The sequence below is a fragment of the Bubalus bubalis genome, chromosome 19 (genome assembly GCF_019923935.1).
Source record: "Bubalus bubalis isolate 160015118507 breed Murrah chromosome 19, NDDB_SH_1, whole genome shotgun sequence".
Lineage (NCBI taxonomy): Eukaryota > Metazoa > Chordata > Mammalia > Artiodactyla > Bovidae > Bubalus > Bubalus bubalis.
In genome coordinates this window covers 56,858,276-56,882,383 of record NC_059175.1, presented here as the reverse complement: position 1 = coordinate 56,882,383, position 24,108 = coordinate 56,858,276, and the positions used below count along the sequence as shown (strand labels likewise).

The 24,108-nt window shown below is 39.9% G+C and overlaps 1 protein-coding gene across 1 annotated transcript in view; it reads right to left on the bottom strand.

Annotated features, from left to right (window-relative positions):
* MARCHF11 (membrane associated ring-CH-type finger 11) overlaps positions 1-24,108 on the bottom strand; it is a 117,037-nt gene that overhangs the window by 24,559 nt on the left and 68,370 nt on the right. The window contains exon 3 of the mRNA XM_025270689.2: positions 980-1,172. Within this exon, the coding sequence (XP_025126474.1) occupies positions 980-1,172 (193 nt within the window). The remainder of the gene's footprint in view (positions 1-979; positions 1,173-24,108) is intronic.

The window sequence follows — 24,108 nt, the reverse complement described above, 5'->3', positions numbered from 1 at the left end:
TGCCTGTCGGTGAGCTTGTGAACACAGATGGTGGCTGGAGAGGGGGTACCCTGAAGTGTTGGATTTGGCAGGTCTGGGGCGGGTCTTGAGAACGTGCATTTCTTTATAAGGCGCTGCAGATGCTGCTGCGGCCAAGGGTGGTCCTTGGACCACACTTTCCTCCCTGGACTTGTTTTACATCCTGTAAGTTGTCAGCCACATCTGAGCAGGGGCTTTCCTGGGTAAGGTACGGTTGCTCTCCATGCCTGTCCCCCAGTGCCAACTGGTCACCATCGCAATGCCTGTGGCATCTCATACACATCAAGTAGATGCTGCCTGAATTGGCTTCTGTTTTCCATGGTACAAGGGAAATGAGATTGGGCCAGTGAAACATGTAAAGAACCCTTTCTGTAGCATCTATTTTGGCTAAAGCATCCCATCCTTTTCCTCTTCTGAACCACTAAATGTAATAAGTGAAACTAAGCGGCACAGAATGGCAAGGAAAACTGTCCCCAAGTCCTTACCCTTCCAAGGAGCCCTTTATGTCCTGGGCAGGGAGTCTGAGGTTGCCAGGCCACGACGTAAGACCTCCAGGTATCCGTGTTCTCCCCGGACGCACGCTATGGCCGTTGACATTAGTAATACCTTCCCAGCTTCGTGAGGGGGATTTAGTTGCTGTTCATCCTTAGAAATTAAATGACTATCCTTCCTTCGCCCATCCCCAAATAATTTCTTCAACTCCTCCTTCTTTATGGTGCAAAATAAACCACTTTAAAGGGGCATTATCCTGTTCATTTTTTTTTTTTCAGATTACTTGGGAACAGAGATGCTATGCTTTTTGAGAAAAGTGGTGGATTGTGGTGCCCCAGGCAGTTAATGAGCTAGAGAACCAAGATCCCGTGAACCACCACATTCTAGGTTAGATCCGACTGATGGAAACAAAAGAGCTGGAAGAAACGGATTACTGACAGTTTGTTAGCGTTGAACGTCATGGTCTTACCTATGCACACTAGATCCATAAAACCATACATTCCATAGCAGATCTGAAAAAGGATGTCCTTCCTCTGCCACACTGCATAGGGGCTGAAGGCTGACCAGAGGAGCCAGGTCACACTCGCTATTAAGAACAGGGATCCTAGAATTACAGCGATCATCTGAACTTTCTCAACCAGTGTTATAGAAATGCTTTGCCACTAAAAGAAAAACAGAGGCATGTAAGAAAAAGTGCTGTGGATAATTTAAAAAGAAAAAAAAAACATTTTTAGCCCCATGTTTCTCTTCATGTTAGACCCTTTTCAATTTGATTGGTCCCCAAATGAATTTTTTTTTTCCCATTTCATTCAGTGTATAAAAAATAGACCAGTAGATAAAGATTAATGAATTGCCTCAACTTCATTATTTCCAGTAATTCACCACTCTGCAAATATAATCTAGTTTTGTTCCAGATAACCATACTGAGTGAGAATGGCTGAGGAATATTTAGTACTGAGGAATCACATTGTCATCTTTCACACATGCATGAAATTAAATGCACTCTGAAGACACATGGTGAGGACTCCTCTGCCTGGAAACTTATTTTGCTATTAATACATCTGGCTACTGCAAAAAAGGGAAGTCTCTCCTTTTGTGAAAAAATGTAAAAAGTAAATAAAGAAGCTATATAAGAACATCTGTGAAAAAGTCATTTAACACACTGAAATAATTATAAGGAAACTATAAAACTGTATGTTATCTGTTATTGCTACATTTCATATGCTCAGATATTATTGGCTATTTATTATCTAATGAGCAATCCATGAAGCCATTCTTGTCAAGATTTAGAATTTGTACTTGAAGGAGTATCTTTGAAACTCACAAACTGTATAAGGAACCACCATTCAATGGAGACAATAATTTGGTGTCCAAAGCATCAACATTTGAGAGGATTTATTGTACAAATGATGAAAAATCTTTCAAGGGTGCTAACAACTTGAGAGAATTAATTAATCATGTTCTCACTTTTGCATCACTGAGACAGAAACACAACTAGAATCGCTATTATGGTCTGCCAGTAAGTCAAGCAATGAAACTCAAAACAACCCGCTCAGTCTCCTTGTGTGTGAGAGTTGTAGCTCTTACAACATAGGGCTTGTCAGAAGAATTGCTAAACAGTTTAAATAACCTTTAAAAAACAAATGAGCTTCAACAGTCAGAATCCATTGGGTGAATCTGACAACCTCCTTAAACTCTTTACTTACCTGGAGTGTGAATATGTGAATCCCCGGAAAGAAGTCTATCACTACTCATAACTTCCCTCTCTTCCTCATCGCCTCGGTCTCTCACCACAAATAAGTTGCATATAATGATTTTAAGCATGATTTGAACCTTGCGTATTCTTAAGACACATAAGGCTACATTTGTTAAAGATTAAATATCAAAATGAATTCAAAATACTTCATTCTCTCAAGTCACTTACTGGCTTATCTTAAAAAAAAACAAAACAAAAACCAGAACCAAATGACAAAGTTTGTGGATTCTATAATGAAGACATTTTTAATCTTTTTAATATGAAGATTAATTTATTGAAAAGTGGTCCTTATTTTTATAAATTTGCATGAATAATAACTGAACTAGTCAATATCATCACATTATTATATCATTACAAATAAATCAGTATTATATTTTGAGCATGTACCTGAAGCTTTATTTTTTTTCACTATCTTCCTGACATAACATTAAGCATATTAACTTTAAATGACTAGGCATCTGAATTTTAAATCATTTAAAATTTGATGTTGCCAGCCAAGTGTGAAGTGTCAGTGTCTGTGGTCTTGTTTAGTTTTTATGCCCATTAAAGTCTGCATTAAATACAACAGCATGGTAAGCAACATAGAAAACTGCTTCCAACTAATCTCCAACTTAGATGGATGCTAACAGGTCTGTATACACTATGTTAGTCTTTATCAATTTATTAATCACATCACACAGATGGAAACAAAGCATCATTTTAAACCCATGAGGCAAAGATGTCCAATTTGTGTGTGTATGTATGTGTGTTTGATTTTCACAGGATGGGCTACAAGTTTCAAAATATATACGCCTGCATCACAGGAGTCAGAAAGTCAAAAGTGTGTGAAGAGGGTTCACCAGGAATGCACTTTATATACTGATATCTATTTTCCTTTTGCCAGATTCATTATGTAATTTCACTGGCGTTAAATTTGAACAGCTCAATATTGTATAATTAATTATATTTCACTCCAGTTAAGCTTATTAATTAATTAGTTGATCCAGGCTGCCTGCATGACAATTGAGTAACAGCATGGTGGCCACAGACACCCTCGTAGGCACTTGGATTTGGGAGAACTGGTGGGGATGGTCTTATGGTGCTGTGGTGTGTCCTGGGACAAGGAAGCTGGTGACTCTGGGTCTCAGAGTCAGCTGACTGCCAGGACAGGGAGGCCACGCTCAGGCGGCAGGCTTCCCAAACATGAGGCTCAGCCTTTCCTTGACGAGAAAGGTGAATGAACAACAAGACAGACTTACTAGAAATAAGAAGCATATGGTATCACTTATATTTGGAATCTTAAGAAAAAAAATCCTGATACAAATGAATTTATATACAAAATAGAAATAGGCCCACAATCATAGAAAACAAATTTATGGTTACCAAAGGGGAAGGGTGGGGGAGGGAAGGGATAAATTAGGAGGTTGGGATTAAAAGATACACACTATTATACTTAAAATAGATAACCAGCAAGGGCCTACTGTATAACACAGAGAAGTGTACTCAATATTTTGCAATGAACTATAAGCAAAGAGAGTCTGAAAAGACAGATATATGCATATGTATAACCGAAACACTTTACTGTACAAATGAAACTAACACAGCATTGTAAGTCAACCCAACAAGAAAAAAAGGAAATATTGATGCTTCACACTTGTTTGGTGTTACCAAATTTAAAATGGTTTAAAATTCAAATGCCTGGCTGTTTGCAATCAATGCATTTAAAATTATATCAGGAAGCTAGGATAAAAAAGAACAACTCTTGATTACAATACACCTGGAGGCTCAATTATTTACTATCATAGAAATGATTTTTTTTGTGGTGGATATAAGAAGTAATTTGAGATTTTTGAAATTTATTTTTAAAGAAGGACAAACTGTTCAAAATCTGTAATGAACTCCCTGCAATTTTGGTTTTCTGTTACTTCGCTAATAGTGCAAATGTGCGTGCAAGTGTGTCTGAAAGTGCATGTATATTCTTCACATGCTGATGAACCTTAAAATTAGTACTATTTCACTGAATAGCTAATGAGGACAAACCGTTACTGAATAAAATTTATGAACCCAATTATGAACTTAGAGATTGCCCTTTGAACACTGACACCATCTTGATAATTTCTTCACCCACTGTATACCGCTCTCTTATTTTTACCACTATGTACAAAAAGTGGGATTTTTCACATTCTTCCCCTAGGAAAAATACTACTTCCCACCACAAGGAAACGCTCCTGGAAGACACTCATTATCTACCAGGCTCAGCCTAAAGGAACTGTGTTAATGGACCATTAGCTTGGACAATAAAAACAGTAGACGAGTGTCTTGGGGCTTCTCTCTCTACCACAATAATACTGAAGGCCTGGACTGCAGTTTGTAAGGTACTTCTGAATCTTGAACAAAATTTGTCAACTGCTGAGCACACTTTTTTCTCCTCTGAAACTTCATACATAAGTATGTATATATATATATATTTTTTTTTTTTTTTCACTTAAATGTCTTCCCAAGTTTGGAAAGGAAAGTAACAATAATCAGATTGGTTTAAAGCCAATAATTGCTGTTATTTTCTTTCAGTCTATAATATGTGAATATGTATGACTCTTTTATATTTCCAAAAAGCTGTTCACCTCTACGCAACTATTGAACCTATTGTTTCTAGAAAAAATGGGACCAATTGGACCCAATTGGACCAATTGGACCAATTGGTTCCTCATTGGGAAGTTCATTCTAATTTAGTGTACAAGAAGAAGTAATGTAATATTCATGGCCTGTATTTATCCAGGACTAATATGTGCCAGGCATTTTTCTAAGAAGTTATACATCTTAACTCATCTAATTTCCCTGGCTACCTTAGGAGGGAGGTACTATTACAATCCCCATTTTACAGATAAGGAAACAGGTAGAGAGAGGCTTAACAATTGCTCCAAATTAAAACACCTTGTAAGAACTGGAGTTGATATATAAACCCAGATAGTCTGGCCTCTAGGTCATGCTTTTAACCCTGTTACTATTCTGTGTAATAATTTCATTGAGCTCTGATAACAGTTAATTGCATGTATTCATGCTAAGTCGCTTCAGTCGTGTCTGACTCTGTGCGACCTCATGGACAGCAGCCCACCAGGCCCCTCTGTCCACGGGATTCTCTAGGCAGGAATGCTGGAGTGGGTTGACATGTCTTTCTCCTACACCCTATCATTTCAGTGCCATGGCAGTTTTTTGATAAAAGCTTCAAGACTGTCTTTTCTGGTCTATTAAGACAGCTTTCTAGCTGCATAGCCAGCTGTGAGTCACTTGCTGATCCTCTATTTAAACACTCAAATCTATATTCCTAATGAAAGAAAACCTGCCCCCACTGGGCTGGACTCTAAGCTCCATTAAGGAGGCTAAATATTTTTTTCAGCACATATTCCCAGTGCCTGGCACATAACTGTTGCAGGAAGGATGGAAGAAAGGGATGGAAGAATATTACAAGGAAGACAGGGAAGAAGGAAAGAAAGAGGGAAGAAGGAAAGAAGGAAGGTAGGGAAGGAGGGATGAAAGGAGGAAGAGACGGAGAGAGGAGAGAGAGGTATACTCCTCAATTCAGCTTCATCTGATTCTCTGTATTCTCTCAAAGGCTGTGTACCTTTTACTTCGGTCCCGTCTCTGCTTTTGAGCACATTCTCACTTGATGAAATCCCTCATCTATCCATAACTTGCTGTAATGCCAACTCCTCTTAAAAGGCAGCCCCCTCCTGCCCCTTCTCTTCTAAGCAGAATTCCTCCTTATGGACCCCACAAGCCACTCTGTATAGCTCTGATTAGCATGGATTTCTTTCACTGGACTCCCATGTTGTCTTGGAATCCTATCATCCACACATTGCATGACATGATAGCAGAAGCTGTGTCTCATCTCCCGTTGTGTTCACCAAAGAGCAGAACACACCTAGTCAATGCTTTAAATACACCATACCTGACTTTAGTTTCCATCACCTATCTGATTGCCAGATTAACATTCTCTCCACATCTATTCTATCACTGCCGACAGGATAAAGTTCAGCTCTGGCAAAGCCACCAGTGAGTAAAGAAGTGAGAATTTAAACTCAGATTTGTTTCCAAAGCCTGACTTCTTTCTTAAGTGTCTTCCTCTGCACAGTGTCTGCTTTTCACATCTTCTGTCTGTTTAAATTGACACATCTTTCATCTAAAAGCAAAACCAAAGAGGACATAGCTATAGGTATCTAAAGGTAACTCTAGGGATGAAAAAGGTCAACAAATGCAAAAAGCAGCTCAGCAGAATACCAACTAAACCTGACCAATAGCTTTTCAAATGGGATCCTCATATACTTCTTCAGTATGAAAGTTGCAGTTTGTAAATAAATATTGCGCTTTCCTTGTAGCTCAGATGGCAAAGAATCCACCTGCAGTACGAAACCCGAGTTCAACTCCTGGGTCAGGAAGATTCCCCTGGAGAAGGAAATGGCAATCCACACCAGTATTCTTGCCTGGAGGGCTACACGACTGAGGGACTAAGCACATATACATACACATAAATGAATATTAACATAATGATGACATGCTAGTGGAATTATATTACTTTAATTTTTAACAAAGTTTGGAAAGAATTAAATAAACTCATACTGGAAACTTTTTAATATTCTCTTTATATATGACTGTTCAGAGATGTACCAAGTAAGGTCCATCAGTACCAGAAAGACACAGACAAGTGTGTGTGGCCCCAAATGGGGTATGATGTTGTGTGAGGGTCCATATTGGTTTGGCATCCCCTTCATGGGAAACTTGATATGTACCCCAATAATTTCTATAAACTGCTCTGAAACCATGGCACTAACTGTTGCCATTACCAATGAAATCATACTGCAGCCATGAAATTAAAAGACGCTTGCTCCTTGGAAGAAAAGCTATGACCAACCTAGAAAGCATATTAAAGAGGAGGGACATTGTTTTGCTGACAAAGGTCCTTATTAGTCAAAACTATGGTTTTTCCAGTAGTCATGTACAGATGTGAGAGTTGGACCATAAAGAAAGTTCAGTGTCAAAGAATTGATGCTTTTGAACTGTGGTGTTGGAGAAGACTCTTGAGAGTCCCTTGGACTACGAGGATATCAAACTAGTTAATCTTAAAGGAAATCAATTCCAAATATTCATTGGAAGGACTGATGCTGAAGCTCCAATACTTTGGCTACCTGATGCGAAGAGCTGACTCATTGGAAAAGACCCTGATGCTGGGAAAGACTGAAGGCAGAAAGAGAAGGGGTTGACAGAGGATGAGATGGTTGGATGGCATCACTTTCTCGATGGACATGAGTTTGAACAAGCTCTGGGATATGGTGAAAGTCAGGGGAGCCTGGCATGCTGCAGTCCATGGGGTCACAAAGAGTCGGACACGACTGAGCAGCTGAACAACAATACAATCACAGGTGTATTACTGTCTTCAGACAAAAAAGGATGGAAGAAAAAGCCAGGAATTTTCTTTAAAGAAATGATGGGAGCTCAAGCCATGACGAGATCGAGTCCCCTCCTTGTAAAAATCACTTCTAGCCAGTAAGATGAGAACCAGAGAAAGGTGTGCACTCCATCATGCCTCCAGGAAGCTGTTTAGAAAGATGTGTTCCTGTCATTCTGTTGTCTGAAAGAGTTAATACAGCCTCTCAATTTAGAACCAATTTCCTCCCTGAAAATAGGAGGAGGGAATGAGGCTAAACTCAGAGAAAGAAGATTGTTTCAGTGTGCATTAAATCATTCAGTCTGAAGCACTGCTTCAGCTTTGTTTTTACAAGGCAGGTCAGATATGAATCACAGCTAATAGATTTGCAGAACAGTGATTTATAACATGCAGTGTGACAGGTGGTATTACTTACCAGTGTCACAGGAGAAAACACCTGTTCTTAAGAAGGGTCCTCTACAGAAAAATGAAAACCCATTTTCAATCATCTTTGGATGGTGTTTAAATTGAACCACTAAAGTTGGAATTTGAAACGCTGGCAGAAAACATCTCAATGTGTAATCAATTTGATGGGTGGATAAAACATTCAGTTAATTATATGCCTATTCTTTGAAGGCTCTCATTTATAGGTTGCATATTAAAAATGATTTCATGGCTTAATGTGAGTCTTCTCTGTGAGAAAAGCATTTTCATAAATTTGTCAGACCTGAGATAAAAGTCATGCAAGAGAAATTTGCTTTGTGTGAGAAAGGTGAAATCTAAATGACCTAGGAAAAATAATTAGGGGAACACAAAACTGCTTCTTTTAAATGTTAATAAAATCAATAAAACCAAGAAATGAAAGAGGAGATGTGATGACTGATGTTGCAGAGGAAAAGAACACTAAGAGAACACTGTAGACAACTTTATGCCAATGGATTCAATTACAAATATGAAATAGACAAATTCTGTGAAAAAAATAAACTTACCAAAACTGACTCAAGATGAAATAGAATGTATAGAAATAGAATAATGCTATATAAAATACATTGAAGTTTTAATCCAAAGCCTTTCACAAACAAATGAACAAACATCTCCAGGACCAGATAGTTTGACTGGAGAATTTTATCAAACATTTAGAAAATAAAATGTCAATTTTACACATATTCTTTTAGAAAATAAAGGAAGACAGAATATTTCCCAACTCATTTTATGAGGTCAGCATCAACCAGGTACCAAAACCTGACAAAAACATTACAAGAAAAAAAAAAAAAAAAAAACTTTCAGACCACACTCCTTATGAGCATAGATGAAAAAAAAAATCCTCTATAAAATATTAGCAAATCAAATCCATCAATATATAAATATAATAATGCAGCACGAGTGACATTCACTACTTCTGGTCTTTGTACCCTTTTCTTTAATAATTAAAGCAGGTGTAAAATGTATGTTTTGTTGTTGTTCAGTTGCTAGGTTCTATCAGACACATTAAGACCTCATGGACTAGCCCGCCATGCTCCTCTGTCCATGGCTTTTTTCCAGGCATGAAATATTAGAGTGGTTGCCGTTTCCTTTTCCAGGGGGTCTTCCGGGATCAGGGATTGAACCCAAGTCCCCTGAACTGGAGGTGGATTCTTTACCACTGAGCCACCAGGGAAGCCCAGCACAAAGTGTGTTTGATGGACCACAAACAAGATGTTTTAGCATTCCCTGTACCTCAAAATGTGCACACTTCCTGGGATGAGTGTCCAGAACTATGTGTCTGGATTATGAAGTATTATGAAGTAGGAGAGAAATATTCTTCTCCCAGGAAGGAAACCTCTGAGAGAAGGCGGACCCTAAGAAGATTTCCCTCCAGTGTTGAGAGTCATCCCAGGTTTCCTCATGACAACTGGGGTCACATGGAATTTACACATAAATAGGCAAAGCTATGGTTTTTCCAGTAGTCATGTATGGATGTGAGAGTTGGACTATGAAGAAAGCTGAGTGCCAAAGAATTGATGCTTTTGAACTGTGGTGTTGGGGAAGACTCTTGAGAGTCCCTTGGACTACAAGGAGATCCAACCAGTCAATCCTAAAGGAAATCAGTCCCGAATATTCATTGGAAGGACTGATGCTGAAGCTGAAACTCCAATACTTTGGCCACCAGATGTGAAGAACTGACTCATTTGAAAAGACCCTGATGCTGGGAAAGATTGAAGGCAGTAGGAGAAGGGGACGACAGAGGATGAGATGGTTGGATGGCATCACTGTCACAATGGACATAAGTTTGGGTGAACTCCGGGAGTTGGTGATGGACAGGGAGGCCTGGCATGCTGCAGTCCATGGGTTCGCAAAGAGTCGGACACGACTCAACAACTGAACTGAACTGAACTGAGGCAAGCCTGCCCTTTGACTTTAACTCCAGGAGAATAGTCTTGGATGAATCAGGGAAAAAAATGTTAAACTGGCCTGAGGCCATGTGGAACAGCAAAGGGATCAAAAATTCAGGGCTGGGCCAGAGTGATCAGATAAGCCTAGCAAGTTTGAAAATTCAACTCCAGGTTGAGAGGAACAAAGAGAAAGCTTCATCACTAAGTAAGAAGCAGGACTAGCAGAGCCCATGGACATGGAGTAGGGAGGGAAGCTGAACAGGAGACGTGTCTGTGAATGGCCAGAGACATGGACACTAACTCCATATGTCAGATGAGCCTTTCCAAAATATCTGTCCAGAAAAACCCTTCTAACCAAAGCTGTCCTCTATTCAGATCCCAAGTCTTTGTAAATGGAGGCTGAACCTATCTAGCTGTCTCCAGAGTCACAGGAAGATGGCAGATCAAAGGAGCAGAAAGTGTGAAGTTTTTTCATAAGAGATGAGTATCGTTAGATGTAAGGTTTTGCCTCACTGAGAAAAAAATCTCTCAAATGACTTGGTATTAACAGGAGCAACAGTTTTTTGAAGTAATTCGTGCTAGGTCACTTCAGTCGTGTCTGACTCTTTGCGACCCTATGGACTGTAGTAGCCCTCCAGGCTCCTCTGTCCATGGGATTCTCCAGGCAAGAATACTGGAGTGGGCTGCCATGCCCTCCTCCAGGGGATCTTCCTGACCCAGGGATTGAACCCACATCACTTAATATTTCCTGCACTGGCAGGCAGGTTCTTTACCACTAGGGCCACAAGCTAGTATTTTTTTTTAGCAACTGTAGGGTATGGAGTCTACATGAAGATACCAAAGATTCTGTATCTCACTTAAGAAAATGCATATTTACTCCTGTATTTTATTTGTCTAATTCTTTCTGAACCATCCGTATCTCATCCCTCAAGGTAATCTCTTGTTCAACTGTTTTGATTGTTGTAGATGTCCATACTTGTCAAAGACATGTTGATCCAGATTTAACGTTCCAAGTGTTCAAATAAAAATACACTTCAGCTCTTCAGTGTTCAAGACCTTATACTGCCCTTTCCCTCTCTGTGTTAATTCTTTCTTGCAACAAAAGCAAGTGCTATCCATTATTTCAAATCATGGAAATTTGCCTCAAGTGTCAACTGTCTAATATAGTTAATCTCAATAACTAGATTTTATCCCATATGAATTAAAAGTGTATGCCTGCATATAAAGCACTTTTGTTTCAATACTCTTCTCAATATTTGGTACTAATGATGTTTGAACGGGCTTCTCAGGTGGTGCAGCAGTAAGAACCCACCTGCCAATGCAGGAGACCCAAGAGATGCAAATTTGATACCTGGATTGGGAAGATCCCCTGGAATAGGCAATGGCAACCCACTCCAGTATCCTTGCCTGGAAAATCCCATGGACAGAGGAACCAGCTTGGTTGCAGGTTGCAGTCCATGAAGGTCATGACTGAGCGACTGAGCATGCATGTATTAGCACAATGTTTGAACACACACTCCCCAGGGCATCTCTAAGTAATTAGTAGGTGGTCACAATCGTATTTACTTGTTCTCTCCACGAATTGAAAGCTACCTTTGTTAATGGAACTTACTAAAACTCTCAATGGGCTGTTACTTTTTTCAGCCTTGCTTTTGGAACAGGATTTGCATGGAAAGCAACTACCTTCTCTTTTGAAATACTCAGTTCATGCAGACTGATGAAAGTAACGTTCACATCCTGAGGTACAGGGAAGTCATTCGGCTTATACTTGAGTTGACATGAATTTTATGCTAACTAAAACATCCTGTTTGTGGCCCATCACACACACGTTGCACACCTGCTTTAATTATTAAAGAAAAGGGTGCACTGAGGAGCAGAAGAGAATGTCCATGCTAAAAATAAAGATTGAGTGCTTCCCTTCCTGAGGTGCCAATGGTGGTCCTCCTTTGATGATAAGACTGTCTTCCCAGGTGCCAGAGCCATACTGACTGGCTGTGGACATCCTGATCTGTTTTTCTTGAAACCTTCCAGGAATGTATCCCTGACTTGTTTCATGCTCTTTGTTCTGACAAGCAGGAAAACCGTGCTTCTCTGGAGCAGTTCCTTGGAGTTAGTGAGAGGGTCTCTCCTGAGATACAGTCCTCAATTTATCTCAGATAAAGCTCTTTTCTATTCTTACCATAGATGGTTTATTGGTTATTTTCATTGAGAAGACTGAACACCGTATACTCTCCTGGGGGTCAGAACAGTACCCCTGATCGTTAAGGACCAGAGCATGAATCAAAACCAGCTCTTCTGTGTAACTGATGCAGTCTTTACACGGTGGCTTTCCTTGGCTATAGGGGGACTGGTTCAAAAAGAGAACTGGAATTGGCTGTTCTACCATGTGAGTTACTCTTCTCCTAAGGACCTCAGTGTTCTTCACTGTGAAATGACATCTGACATAGTCGTCTCAGAATAACATGTAGGGACATCTTCACACCGAGCACTCCTTCCTTAGTTGGGTTCTAGAGACCAAGGCAGCAGCTCACCCCAGGGGATTCCCCAGCAACCACATCTGTGCACACAGCACTCTCAAAGTGCAGAGCAGAGCGCTTCACAATCTGGAGCCACAAAAGCATAACGAAGAAGGTAATGTGCTCGGGGGTTTTGATGGATCAGTAGAGGTTCATTAGGCAGAAAAGAATGTGCCAGGCAGAAGACCAAGCACCTCTCTCTCTTTGGCTACAGGTTTTGCTTTCATTTCATTTTATAATTCTTTTACTTGTCTGTTATAATAGATTTGAGTTCAATTCTCACACTTAGTTTTGTAAGCCAACAGCAGTCAAATAGTGACTTCTTAGGCCATTAATGCAAACATTTGAGTATAATACCTGCCTTCCACCTCAAACAGCCCATAATCTACTTGAGGGATGAGACCAATGCATGAGAAACAGGGGAATCAAGCAATACAGCATGCAATTTAGCCATCAACTGTGCAGAAGAGACTGTGAGTTTCATAATGGGAATTAGGTGGGCAGACATCAACGCAAATTAAAGCAATCCAGAATGGCTCCCTGGCCTACCTGTGAGTGACAGGGGAAATCTGGAGATGTAAAAGTCTGACATAAGATCTTTCAGGAGGAACAACCTGAGCAAGGCTCCAAGGTGAAGGAAAGAACAAGGGATGCTTCTGGGGTGCCCGATTTAAAGGCAGGCTGTATTCGCAGGACCCCAGAAGAATCGTTTGAGAAGTGATGTTGGTCTACAATCTGATAGACACAGAACATCCAGCAATATGACTTTCTCCCTATTAAGTCCCATCAATACATGATGATCGGTTTACACGTCTGCTTCCCCGACTTCGCTGGGAGCTCTGTGCAGGCAGGGACAAAACCTTATCAATGTCTGACTGAATCCTTGTCACTTGGCACTGTGCCTGGCACATCATCAGAACTCACACTGAGTCAGTGAAGGAGACTTAGTTCTGCTTTATCTCTTTATGCGAGTGATTTGTTTTGACAGCATGAAAGGATCCCAAAGTCACTGTAACTTTCTGGTCTAGTTCTCAACCAAGGATGATTTTTGCCCACCTTCTCCCCTGGGGACATTTGACAGAATTTGGAGACATTTTTGTTTATCATCACTGGAAATGGTGCCCCTGGCATTTACGAAGTAAAAGCCAGGGAAGCTGCTTACATCGTACAGTGTACAAGTCAGCCCCACAAAATTATCAGTCCCAAAATGTTGATAGTGCCAAGGTCGAGAAACTAGTCTATCACACTTAAGACCAAAATAGACACTGTGTTTAGATCGTGGGTATTTTGGCTTTACTCCCTTCTGAACTTACAGTATGCTTACATTAAAAAAAAAAAAAAGAAAGAAAGAAAATGAGAGGGAAAAAGCCTGATTCTTTTCAAGATAATTCAATGTAGTTTCCTGAGAAACCTAAGAGCGGTGATGTCCAAAAGTGTCAGGGGTCATCCCATTAGCCAGCCAACTGCATTACATGGTGACTCAGCTGGAAAATGCGTGAGAAACGGTGTGGGGAGGACAATGTCAGACGGTGACTAATGTGCTAATTAAAAAAAAAAATTCTAATTCCTTGTGATTCTGCATGAAATAAGCTACAGGCATCTATTAACCCAGCATGCTAATTTTTGAAATGAATGACAGATGATTCAGTGAAGCATTGATAAAGGAAGGAAAAGCATGTTGCTAAAGGAAAGATTTCTTTATAACTCCAGATACAGAGGGAGAGATGGAAAGAAGGAAGGAAGGGTGGGAGTGATGGAAACAAGGAAGGGGGAGGCAGGAAAGGACAGAGGAAGGAAGGGAAGGAGGGACAGAGGGAGGGAGAGAGAGGGGAAGGATAGATGGGTGGATGGATGGGTGATAGGTAGACAAATGGATGATAAATGAATGGATAGATGGAAAGACAGACTGACTTACCCCCATCCAAGGCCACAGCCAAGATCACTAAAGCATCCATAATGCTGTATTATCATCCTGCACAGAGTCTCCATACACTGAAGAAACCCAAATTAGCCTTTTATGATTTTTGATTAGAAACTAGAAGAAAGTTACTCAACAACTTTAGGGTAATTCTAACATTCTGATACCAAACAGCTTCTGGATTAGGCACATCAGAGAGGGAACCTACCCTAGAAACTAAATAATCCTGTGGTCCTGGAGAGAGGAGAGCTCTTCAGATAAGAGAAAAACAAAGATAATCTGGTTTATAGAGAAATGATGGGTGCAGATGAAAACCATATCTACTGAGCACAGAGATCAACCTGTTTCAGATCTGAACATGCACAACCAAGAACCCATCCTCGTAGAAACACATGTGGAAGGAGGCAGAAAGCTGCTCAGAGGCCCTTCATTTTAAGGAAGAGAAAAGAGAGGTCCCAGCAGAGAAGTAAACTGCTAGTCAATGCCACCAAGCTGGCTGCTGGGACATGAACGTGACCACTGATGTTGGTCCAGCCACTCTGCTGTGACGCCTCTGAACTTACCCTGACACCTCTCCTGTCTCAACTTGGGCCATCTTCTCACTCCTATGGGCTAATGTACTAGTCACTCTTAACTCTTCCTCGTCAAGCCCACGGATCCAGCCCATACCTCATGATAGTGGTAGAAACTCCCTGCCCCACGACCCACAGTGTCAGAGGCCACTCAGGGAGGATCCTCAACACTTGCCAGGGACCTGCCTTACAGGTCAGGTGTTCACTAAGCTGCTCCTCTACTTCTTAGGAAATCTGTCTATCCTGAGAAATGGTCCAAAATAATGCACGTTACAGAAGGGATGAATATTAAATTATTCACGTGACAGCTGACCTAGCTTTTAAGCCACTTCATTTATGAACAGAATTTATCTAAGAGGAGATGTGAAGGCAACTTTTCCAGAGCTTTCCCTTCCCCAAGAAATGCTTAGAGTGAAAAAAGTAAGTAGTTTAGAGAAAAGAGAAGGGCTTGAGGGAAGCACTATTGATTTTTTTTTTTTTTTTTGGAAATTAGATTACCATATTATTGCTTTTTAGAAGGCTGTATGTGTGCGTGCATCATGTCTGAGTCTTTGCAACCCATGGACTATAAACCACCAGGCTCCTCTGTCCATGGGATTTTCTAGGTAAGGGTACTGGAGCGGGTTGTCATTTCCTTCTCCAGGGGATCTTCCCGACCCAGGGATTGAAACTGCATCTCTTGCATCTCCTGCGTTGGCAGGAGGGTTCTTTACCGGCTGAGCCACCAGGGAAGTCCTTTTAGGAGGTTATATCCTTATTAAATAAAAATCTATTCTTCAAAAAACTTCTCTGACAAAAGTTGTATAGTTGGAAGCAGGAAGAATGAATGACTGAAACTAAGCATGCTTTGCAGACAGTGAAATAAGGCCTCCTATGCTCCCAAGTAATTAATAAATTATTAAATAGCTACAATATTAAATGTGCTCCTGCTAAAGAAATATAGCCTAAATCTCTGGCTAAGAGATGGGAGAGGAGGGCAGGTACAGAGCTGCAGTGATGGGCATGGAACTTGGAATGTCCTGTCTTAACATCTGTCAGGGAAGAGAAAGGGGGCCTGCTGGTGGCAGGATCATCCCCAGGTAGGACAAGCTCTGGAGAAAAGGTGGAGCAGAGAGGATCAGTTCCATTCATTTCCAGAAGGCTTATCGACCTGGGGCAGAGAAGGGGGTCTGCAAACTGAGAGATTCGAGCTGCAGTGGCCCGAGAGAGCAGGCAACGGAAAACAGTGCCAGTGTCTTTCCAGGTAGCTAAGGGGCATGAGAAAGGCATGCTCTGGTCTGAGTTGCTCCTGCAGCTGCAGGAGCAGAGCTCTGTGCAGACAGCATTTGTGTAGTGTGTGCGGCGTCTGTGTGTGTGTTTCTGTGTGCGTGCATGCCTATGAAAAAGGAACATTGCCAGCCATTCCAGTAAACTACGAGTGCTGCCCACCAGCAAGCCACCAGCCCTGGCAGCGGTACCCAGCAGTGTGCCCTGAGGGGAATTCAGAATGAAGAAAAACAGGAAATGTTCTGTACTCTGGATACTGGCCCTGGATAGTTAAGATGCATATCTGTGAAATCATTTCAATGAGCCCAGACTCTTGCACTTTCCTATACATGGAAAAGCACTATAATCATTTTTTGTGTGATTAGCAGTAATCTTTTGGTGTTTGACTACGTGTTTCTTTTTTCCGCAAGAATTCCTATATATCCTGGCTCCTCCCTTACTTTTTTGGAACTGTTCCTCAGAGTTGAGTGGCTGGATCCCAGGCTATAATCCTCAGTAAGGAAGCCTGGTGTGCTGTAGTATGTGGGGTTGTAGAGTCAGACACAACTGAGTGACTGAACTGAACTGAAGGTTTCCAAATAAAAATTTACAACTTGTATGTTGTATTTTTTTTTCTTCAGTCAACACACACATGTATACATGAGTATGTGTGTTTATGACCACATACCTATGTCCCCTGCCTGGCATTGATGATAGTTAATATCACAAGCCTCAGCATGAAGTGTGAACTTCCAGATATTCAAGGTGGATTTAGAAAAGGCAGAGGAACCAGAGATCAAATTGCCAACATCCATTGGATCACAGAAAAAGCAAGAAGAGTTCTAGAAAAACATTTATTTCTGCATTATTGACTATGCCAAAGCCTTTGACTGTGTGGATCACAACAAACTGTGGAAAATTCTGAAAGACCTGGCAATACCAGACCATCTGACCTGCCTCCTGAGAAATCTGTATGCAGATCAAGAAGCAACAGTTAGAACTGGACATGGGACAACAGATTGGTTCCAAATTGGGAAAGGAGTATGTCAAGGCTGTATATTGTCACCCTGCTTATTTAACTATATGCAGAGTACATCATGAGAAATGCTGGACTGAATGAAGCACTAGCTGGAATCAAGATTGCTGGGAGAAATATCAATAACCTCAGATATGCAGATGACACCACCCTTATGGCAGAAAGTGAAGAAGAACTAAAGAGCCTCTTGATGAAAGTGAAAGAGGAGAGCGAAAAAGTTGGCTTAAAGCTCAACATTCAGAAAACTAAGATCATGGCATCCAGTCCCATCACTTCATGGCAAATAGGTGGGGAAACGATGAAAACAGTGACAGACTTTATCACTATAGATACTGCCTGCATCCATGAAATTAAAAGATGCTTGCTCCTTGGAAGAAAAGTTATGACCAACCTAGACAGCTTATTTAAAAGCAGAGATATTACTTTGCCAACAAAGGTCCAGCTAGTCAAGGCTATGGTTTTTCCAGTAGTCATATATGGATCTGACAGTTGGACTATAAAGAAAGCTGAGCACCAAAGAATTGATGCTTTTGAACTGTGGTGTTGGAGAAAGCTCTTAAGAGTCCCTTGAACAGCAAGGAGATCCAACCAGTCCATCCTAAAGGAAATCAGTCCTGAATATTCATTGGAAGGACTGACGCTGAAACTGAAACTCCAATACTTTGGCCACCTGATGCAAAGAACTCACTCTTAAAAAGACCCTGATGCTGCACAAGATTGAAGGCGGGAGGAGAATGGGATGACAGAGGATGAAATGGTTGGATGGCATCATCAACTCAATGGACATGAGTTTGAGTAAGCTATGGCAGTTGGTGATGGACAGGGAGGCCTGGCGTGCTGCAGTCCATGGGGTCGCAAAATGTCCGACATGACTGAGTGACTGAATTGAACTGAACTGAACAAGCTTCAGTGTGGTCTAGTCTCAATGAGAGTCCTAATTCTGCTATTTCCTACATAAGCTTGGAAATCTGCTTGACCTTTCAGAGCCTCAGTTTCCTCATTTTCAGAACAGGATAATCATACCTACCTTATAGGATTGCTGTGAGCATCACAGGAGATGATTTTATTAAGCACTTAGTGGCATCCTTGGAACAGAAGGGTTCAAAGGACTGCATCTAGCTATTAACTGTAAAGAGGTCAAAGTTCACAGAAATTCACCAGCTGAGCCCTGAGAGAAGGCACGCCCAGCATGTTTAATCCAATAGGCAAAAACAGCAACTGTCACTTTTTTTCCCACCAGGACCATTGGTGCAACATATTGATAACATAGAAAAGATATTTTCTTCCTAGATCTCTAGATATTTTCTTCCTAGATGTCTAGACAAATTATATTTGTAAGTTTTTATTAATTTAGAAAATTTCTAATACATGTAATTTTAAAGGCCTCCTTTAGAAAACAAGAACAATACAAAGACTATTGTTTAGGACACTAACTGAGATCAAGATCACATAATTCAGTTTCTGTACCTGTAAGTCTGTTTTGCACAAATGAATCATTAAATTGTGTCACTGGACTCAAAGGAAACCAGATATAAAGAAGAAAATCACACAACTCAAAGAAAAAAATCATTGCATTTTTCACTGCTTATATGTGGGTTACTAGTTGTGGGTGATCCGGAGAAGGCAATGGCACCCCACTCCAGTACTCTTCCTGCCTGGAAAATCCCATGGACGGAGGAACCTAGAAGGCTGCAGTCCATGGGGTCGCTAAGGGTCAGACACGACTGAGTGACTTCACTTTCACTTTTCCCTTTCATGCATTGGAGAAGGAAATGGCAACCCACTCCAGTGTTCTTGCCTGGAGAATCCCAGGGATGAAGGAGCCTAGTGGGCTGCCATCTATGGGGTCGCACAGAGTTGGACACGACTGAAGCGACTTAGCAGTGGGTGAAGAGCAGCATTTTCATATCTGAATGCACAATTAGAACACAATACAATTATATAATATTAAATACGTATTTATTTGAGGCCAGCCTTGTGGTACAACTGTAGCACATCTGACTCCAGATCAAAAGATTGTGTGTTCAAATCATGTTGGGGTTAGTGTTCACTTTTATGGGCTTCCCAGGTGGCGCGGGTGGTAAAGAACCTGCCTATCAATGCAGGAGATATGGGTTTGATCCCTGGATTGGGGAGATCCCCCGAAGGCATGGTAACCCAAGCCAGTATTCTTACCTGGAGAATCCCATAGACAGAGGAGCCTGCCAGGCTATAGTCTATGGGGTCGCACAGATTTGGACACAGCTGAAGCGACTTAGCATGCAGGCATTTATTTGAACTAAACATTAGAGGTTTAAAAAAAGCATTTAGAAGGCCTACCTCAAGAAACAAGAAAAATCTCAAATATACAACCTAACTTGGTGTATAAAAGAATTAGAAAAAGAAGAACAAAGCCCAAAGTCAGTTGAAGGAAAAAATAATAAAGATCAGAGAGGAAATAAATAAAACAGAGATCCCCTCCAGTAAAATAGAGATCAATAAAACCAAGAGCTGGTTTTTTGAAAGTGATAATCTATGAGTCAGGCTCATCAAGAAGAAAGGAGAGAAGACAGGTATAAACAAAAAAAGAAATGAAAAGGGAGAAATAACAATAGCAAACCAAATCAAACAATATAAAAAAGGATCACACACCATGATCAACTGATTTATTACAGGGATACAAGGACACTTTGATATTTGCAAATTAATTAATGTCATATATCACATTAATGCAAAGAAGGAAAAAAAGCACATGATCTCAGTAGACCCAGAAAAACATTTGGTAGACTTCATCATTCATTTATTCATGATAAAAATTTTCATCAAAGTTAGTACAGAGGGACCATGTTATCATGAGACAACCTCATAGTTAACATACTCAACAGTGAAAAACTGAAAGCCTTTCCTCTAAAATCAAGAATAAGACAAGAATTTCAACTCTCTTAATTTCTGCATAATAGAGTATTGGAGTCCTAGCCTCAACAATCAGACTAGATAAAGAATAAATGGCATCCAAACTGGAAGAGAAGATGAAACCTACCACTATTTTCAGATGACATAATATTTAATATAGAAAGCCCTAAAGACTCTATCCATTAAAACTAATAAATGGATTTAGTAAACTTACAGGATACAAGATTGATATATAGAAATTGACCCTTTTTCTATACACTAATAATGAACTATCAGAAAGAGAAAGCAAGAAACTAATTATGTTTAAAATCTCACCAAAAAGAATAGAGCATCTAGGATAAACTTAACCATGGAAGTAAAAGACCTATACTAGGAAAACTATAAAACACTGATGAAGGAATCTGAATATGAAACAAAGAAATGGAAAGATATAATGTGTTTTGGATTGGAGGATTAATATTGTTAAAATGTTGATACTACCCAAAGAAATCTACAGATTTAACACAATCCTTATCAAAATACACATGATATTTTTCACAGAAACAGAACAAATAATCCTAAAATTTATATTGAACCACACAAAAAACCCCGAATTCACAAAGCAATCTTGAGAAAAAAGAACAAAGCTGTAGGTATCATGCTCCCTGACTTCACACTATACTACAAAGCTACAGTAATCAAAACAGCATGGATTGGCCCAGGTCAATGAAGCAAATAGAGAGCTTAAAAATACACTCGCATATTTATGGTCAATTAATCTACAACAAATGAAGCAAGAATATGCAATGGAGAAAAAAGAGTTTCTTTAATAAGTGGTGCTGGGAAAACTGGACAGCTACCACAAAAAGAATGGAATTGGAACATTTTCTCACACCACATAAAAAGATAAAATCAAAATGGATTAAAGACCTAAATGTAAGACCAGAGACCATAAAACTCTTAGAGGAAAATATAGGCAGAACCCTCTTTGACACAAATTTCAGCAATATTTTTTTGGATCCCACTCCTAAAGCAAAAGAAATAAAAGCAAAAATAAACAAGGGGTACCTAATTAAATTTAAAAGTTTTGCATGGCAAAGGAAATCACTGAAAATACCAAAAGAAAAACAAAAATTAAAAAACACACACAACCTATTGAATGGAAGAAAATATTTGCAAATGATATGACCAATAAAGAGTTCATATCTAATATGTATAAACAGTTCATACAATGAAACATCAAAAAAAAAAAAAAAACAATTTGATTAAAAAATGAGCAGAAGACCTGAATAGACATTTTCCCAGAGAGGACAGACAAACGGCCAATAGGCACATGAAAAAATGCTCAACATCACTAATCATCAGGGAGATACAAATTAAAACCACAAGGAGATAGCATCTCATACCTATCAGAATGGCTATGATAAAAAAGAACACAGATGACAAATATTGGTGAGGATGTGGAGAAAAGAGAATCCTGGTACACAGTTGGTGGCAATAAAAATTTGTGCAGCCACTGTAGAAAACATATGAAGCTTCCTCAAAAAACTAACAACAGAACTACCATATGACCCAGCAATTCCACTCCTGGGTATATATCTTAAAAAAAATAAAAACACTATTTCAAAAAGATACATGCTCCCCAATGTTTATAGCATTATTTACAATTGCCAATATATGACTGCAACCTTAAGTGTCTATTCACAGATGCACAGATAAAGAAGATGTGAATATATATACATACAAAGCAGATTTTTTACTGCCACCAGGGAAGCACCATATTCATATACATATACACATAAAATGGAATATTAGTATAGTTCACTTGCTCAGTCATGTCCAACTCTTTGTGACCCCACGGACTGCAGCATGCCAGGCTTTCCTGTCCATCACCAACTCACTCAAACTCATGTCCATCGAGACAGTGATGACATGAAACCACCTCCTCCTCTGTCATCCCCTTTTCCTCCTGTTCTCAATCTTTCCCAGCATCAGGGTCTTTTCAAATGAGTCAGTTCTTCGCATCAGGTGGCCAAAGTATTGGAGTTTCAGCTTAAACTTCAGTCCTTCCAATATTCAGAACTGATTTCCTTTAGGATGGACTGGTTGCATCTCCTTGTTGTCCAAGGGACTCTCAAGAGTCTTCTCCAACACCACAGTTCAAAAGCATCAATTCTTTGGTGCTCAGCTTTCTTTATAGTCCAACTCTCACATCCATACATGACTGTAGGAAAAACCACAGGTTTGACTATTCAGACCTTTGTTGGCAAAGTAATGTCTCTGCTTTTTAATATGCTGTCTAAGTTGGTCACAGCTTTTCTTCCAAGGAGCAAGCATCTTTTAATTTCATGGCTGGCTGCATTCACCATCTGCAGTGATTTTTGAGCCCCCAAAAATAGTTTCTCACTGTTTCCATTGTTTCCCCATCTATTTGCCACGCAGTGATGGGACCAGATGCCATGATCTTAGTTTTCTGAATGTTGAGTTTTAAGCCAGCTTTTTCACTGCCCTCTTTCACTTTCATCAAGAGGCTCTTTAGTTTCTTCTTCACTTTTTGCCATAAGGGTAATGTCATCTGCATATCTGAGGTTATTGATAGTTCTCCCGGCAATCTTGATTCCAGCTTGTGCTTCATCCAGTCCAGCATTTCACATGATGTACTCTGCATATAAGTTAAATAAGCAGGGTGACAATATACAGCCTTGATGTACTCCTTTTCCTATTTGGAACCAGTCTGTTGTTCCATGTCCAGTTCTAACTGTTGCTTCTTGACCTGCATACAGATTTCTCAGGAGGCAGGTCAGGTGATATGGTATTCCCATGTCTTTCAGAATTTTCCACAGTTGTTGTGATCCACCCAACAAGGCTTTGGTGTAGTCAATAAAGAATAAGCAGATGTTTTTTCTGGAACTCTCTTGCTTTTTCGATTAGCCAATGGATGTTGGCCATTTGATCTCTGGTTCTTCTGCTTTTTGTAAATCCAGCTCAAACATCTGGATACTCATGGTTCATGTACTGTTGAAGCCTGGCTTGGAGAATTTTGAGCATTACTTTACTAGCATGTGAGATGAATGCAATTGTGCAGTAGTTTGAACATTTTTTGGCATTTCCTTTCTTTGGGATTGGAATGAAAACTGACATTTTCCAGTCCTGTGGCCACTGCTGAGTTTTCCAAATTTGCTGGCAGATTGAGTACAGCACTTTCACAGCATCATCTTTTAGGACTTGGAATAGCTCAACTGGAATTCCATCACCTCCACTAGCTTTGTTCATAGAGATGCTTCCTAAGGCCCACTTGACTTTGTATTCCAGGATGTCTGGCTCTAGGTGAATTATCACACCACGGTGATTAACTGGTCGTGAAGATCTTTTTTGTACAGTTCTATGTATTCTTGCCACCTCTTCTTAATATCTTCTGCTTCTGTTAGGTCCATACCATTTCTTTCCTTTATTGTGCCTATCTTAACTCAGCCATAAAAAGAGAATGAAATTGTGCCATTTGAAACAACATGGATGGACTTAAAGAGTATTATGCTAAGTGCAATAAGTCAAACAGAGAAAGACAAATACCGTATGATAACAGTTATATGTGAACTATAAAACACACAATAAAATAGTGAATATAACAAAATAGAACCAGACTCACAGATATAGATAACAAACAAGTAGTGGCCAACGGGGTGCAAGAAGGTGATTAGGGGCAGAGAAGGGGTAGGGAATTAAGATGCAAAAACTATCATGTGTAAAATAAATAAGATACAGGATTTAATGTATAGCACAAGGAATATATCCAATATTTTATAGTAACTATAAATGGAGCATAACCTTTAAAATACTATATTGTACACCTGAAACTTATACAATATTGTACATCAAAACACCACAATGTTTTTGAAAAAATTTTAACAATACAA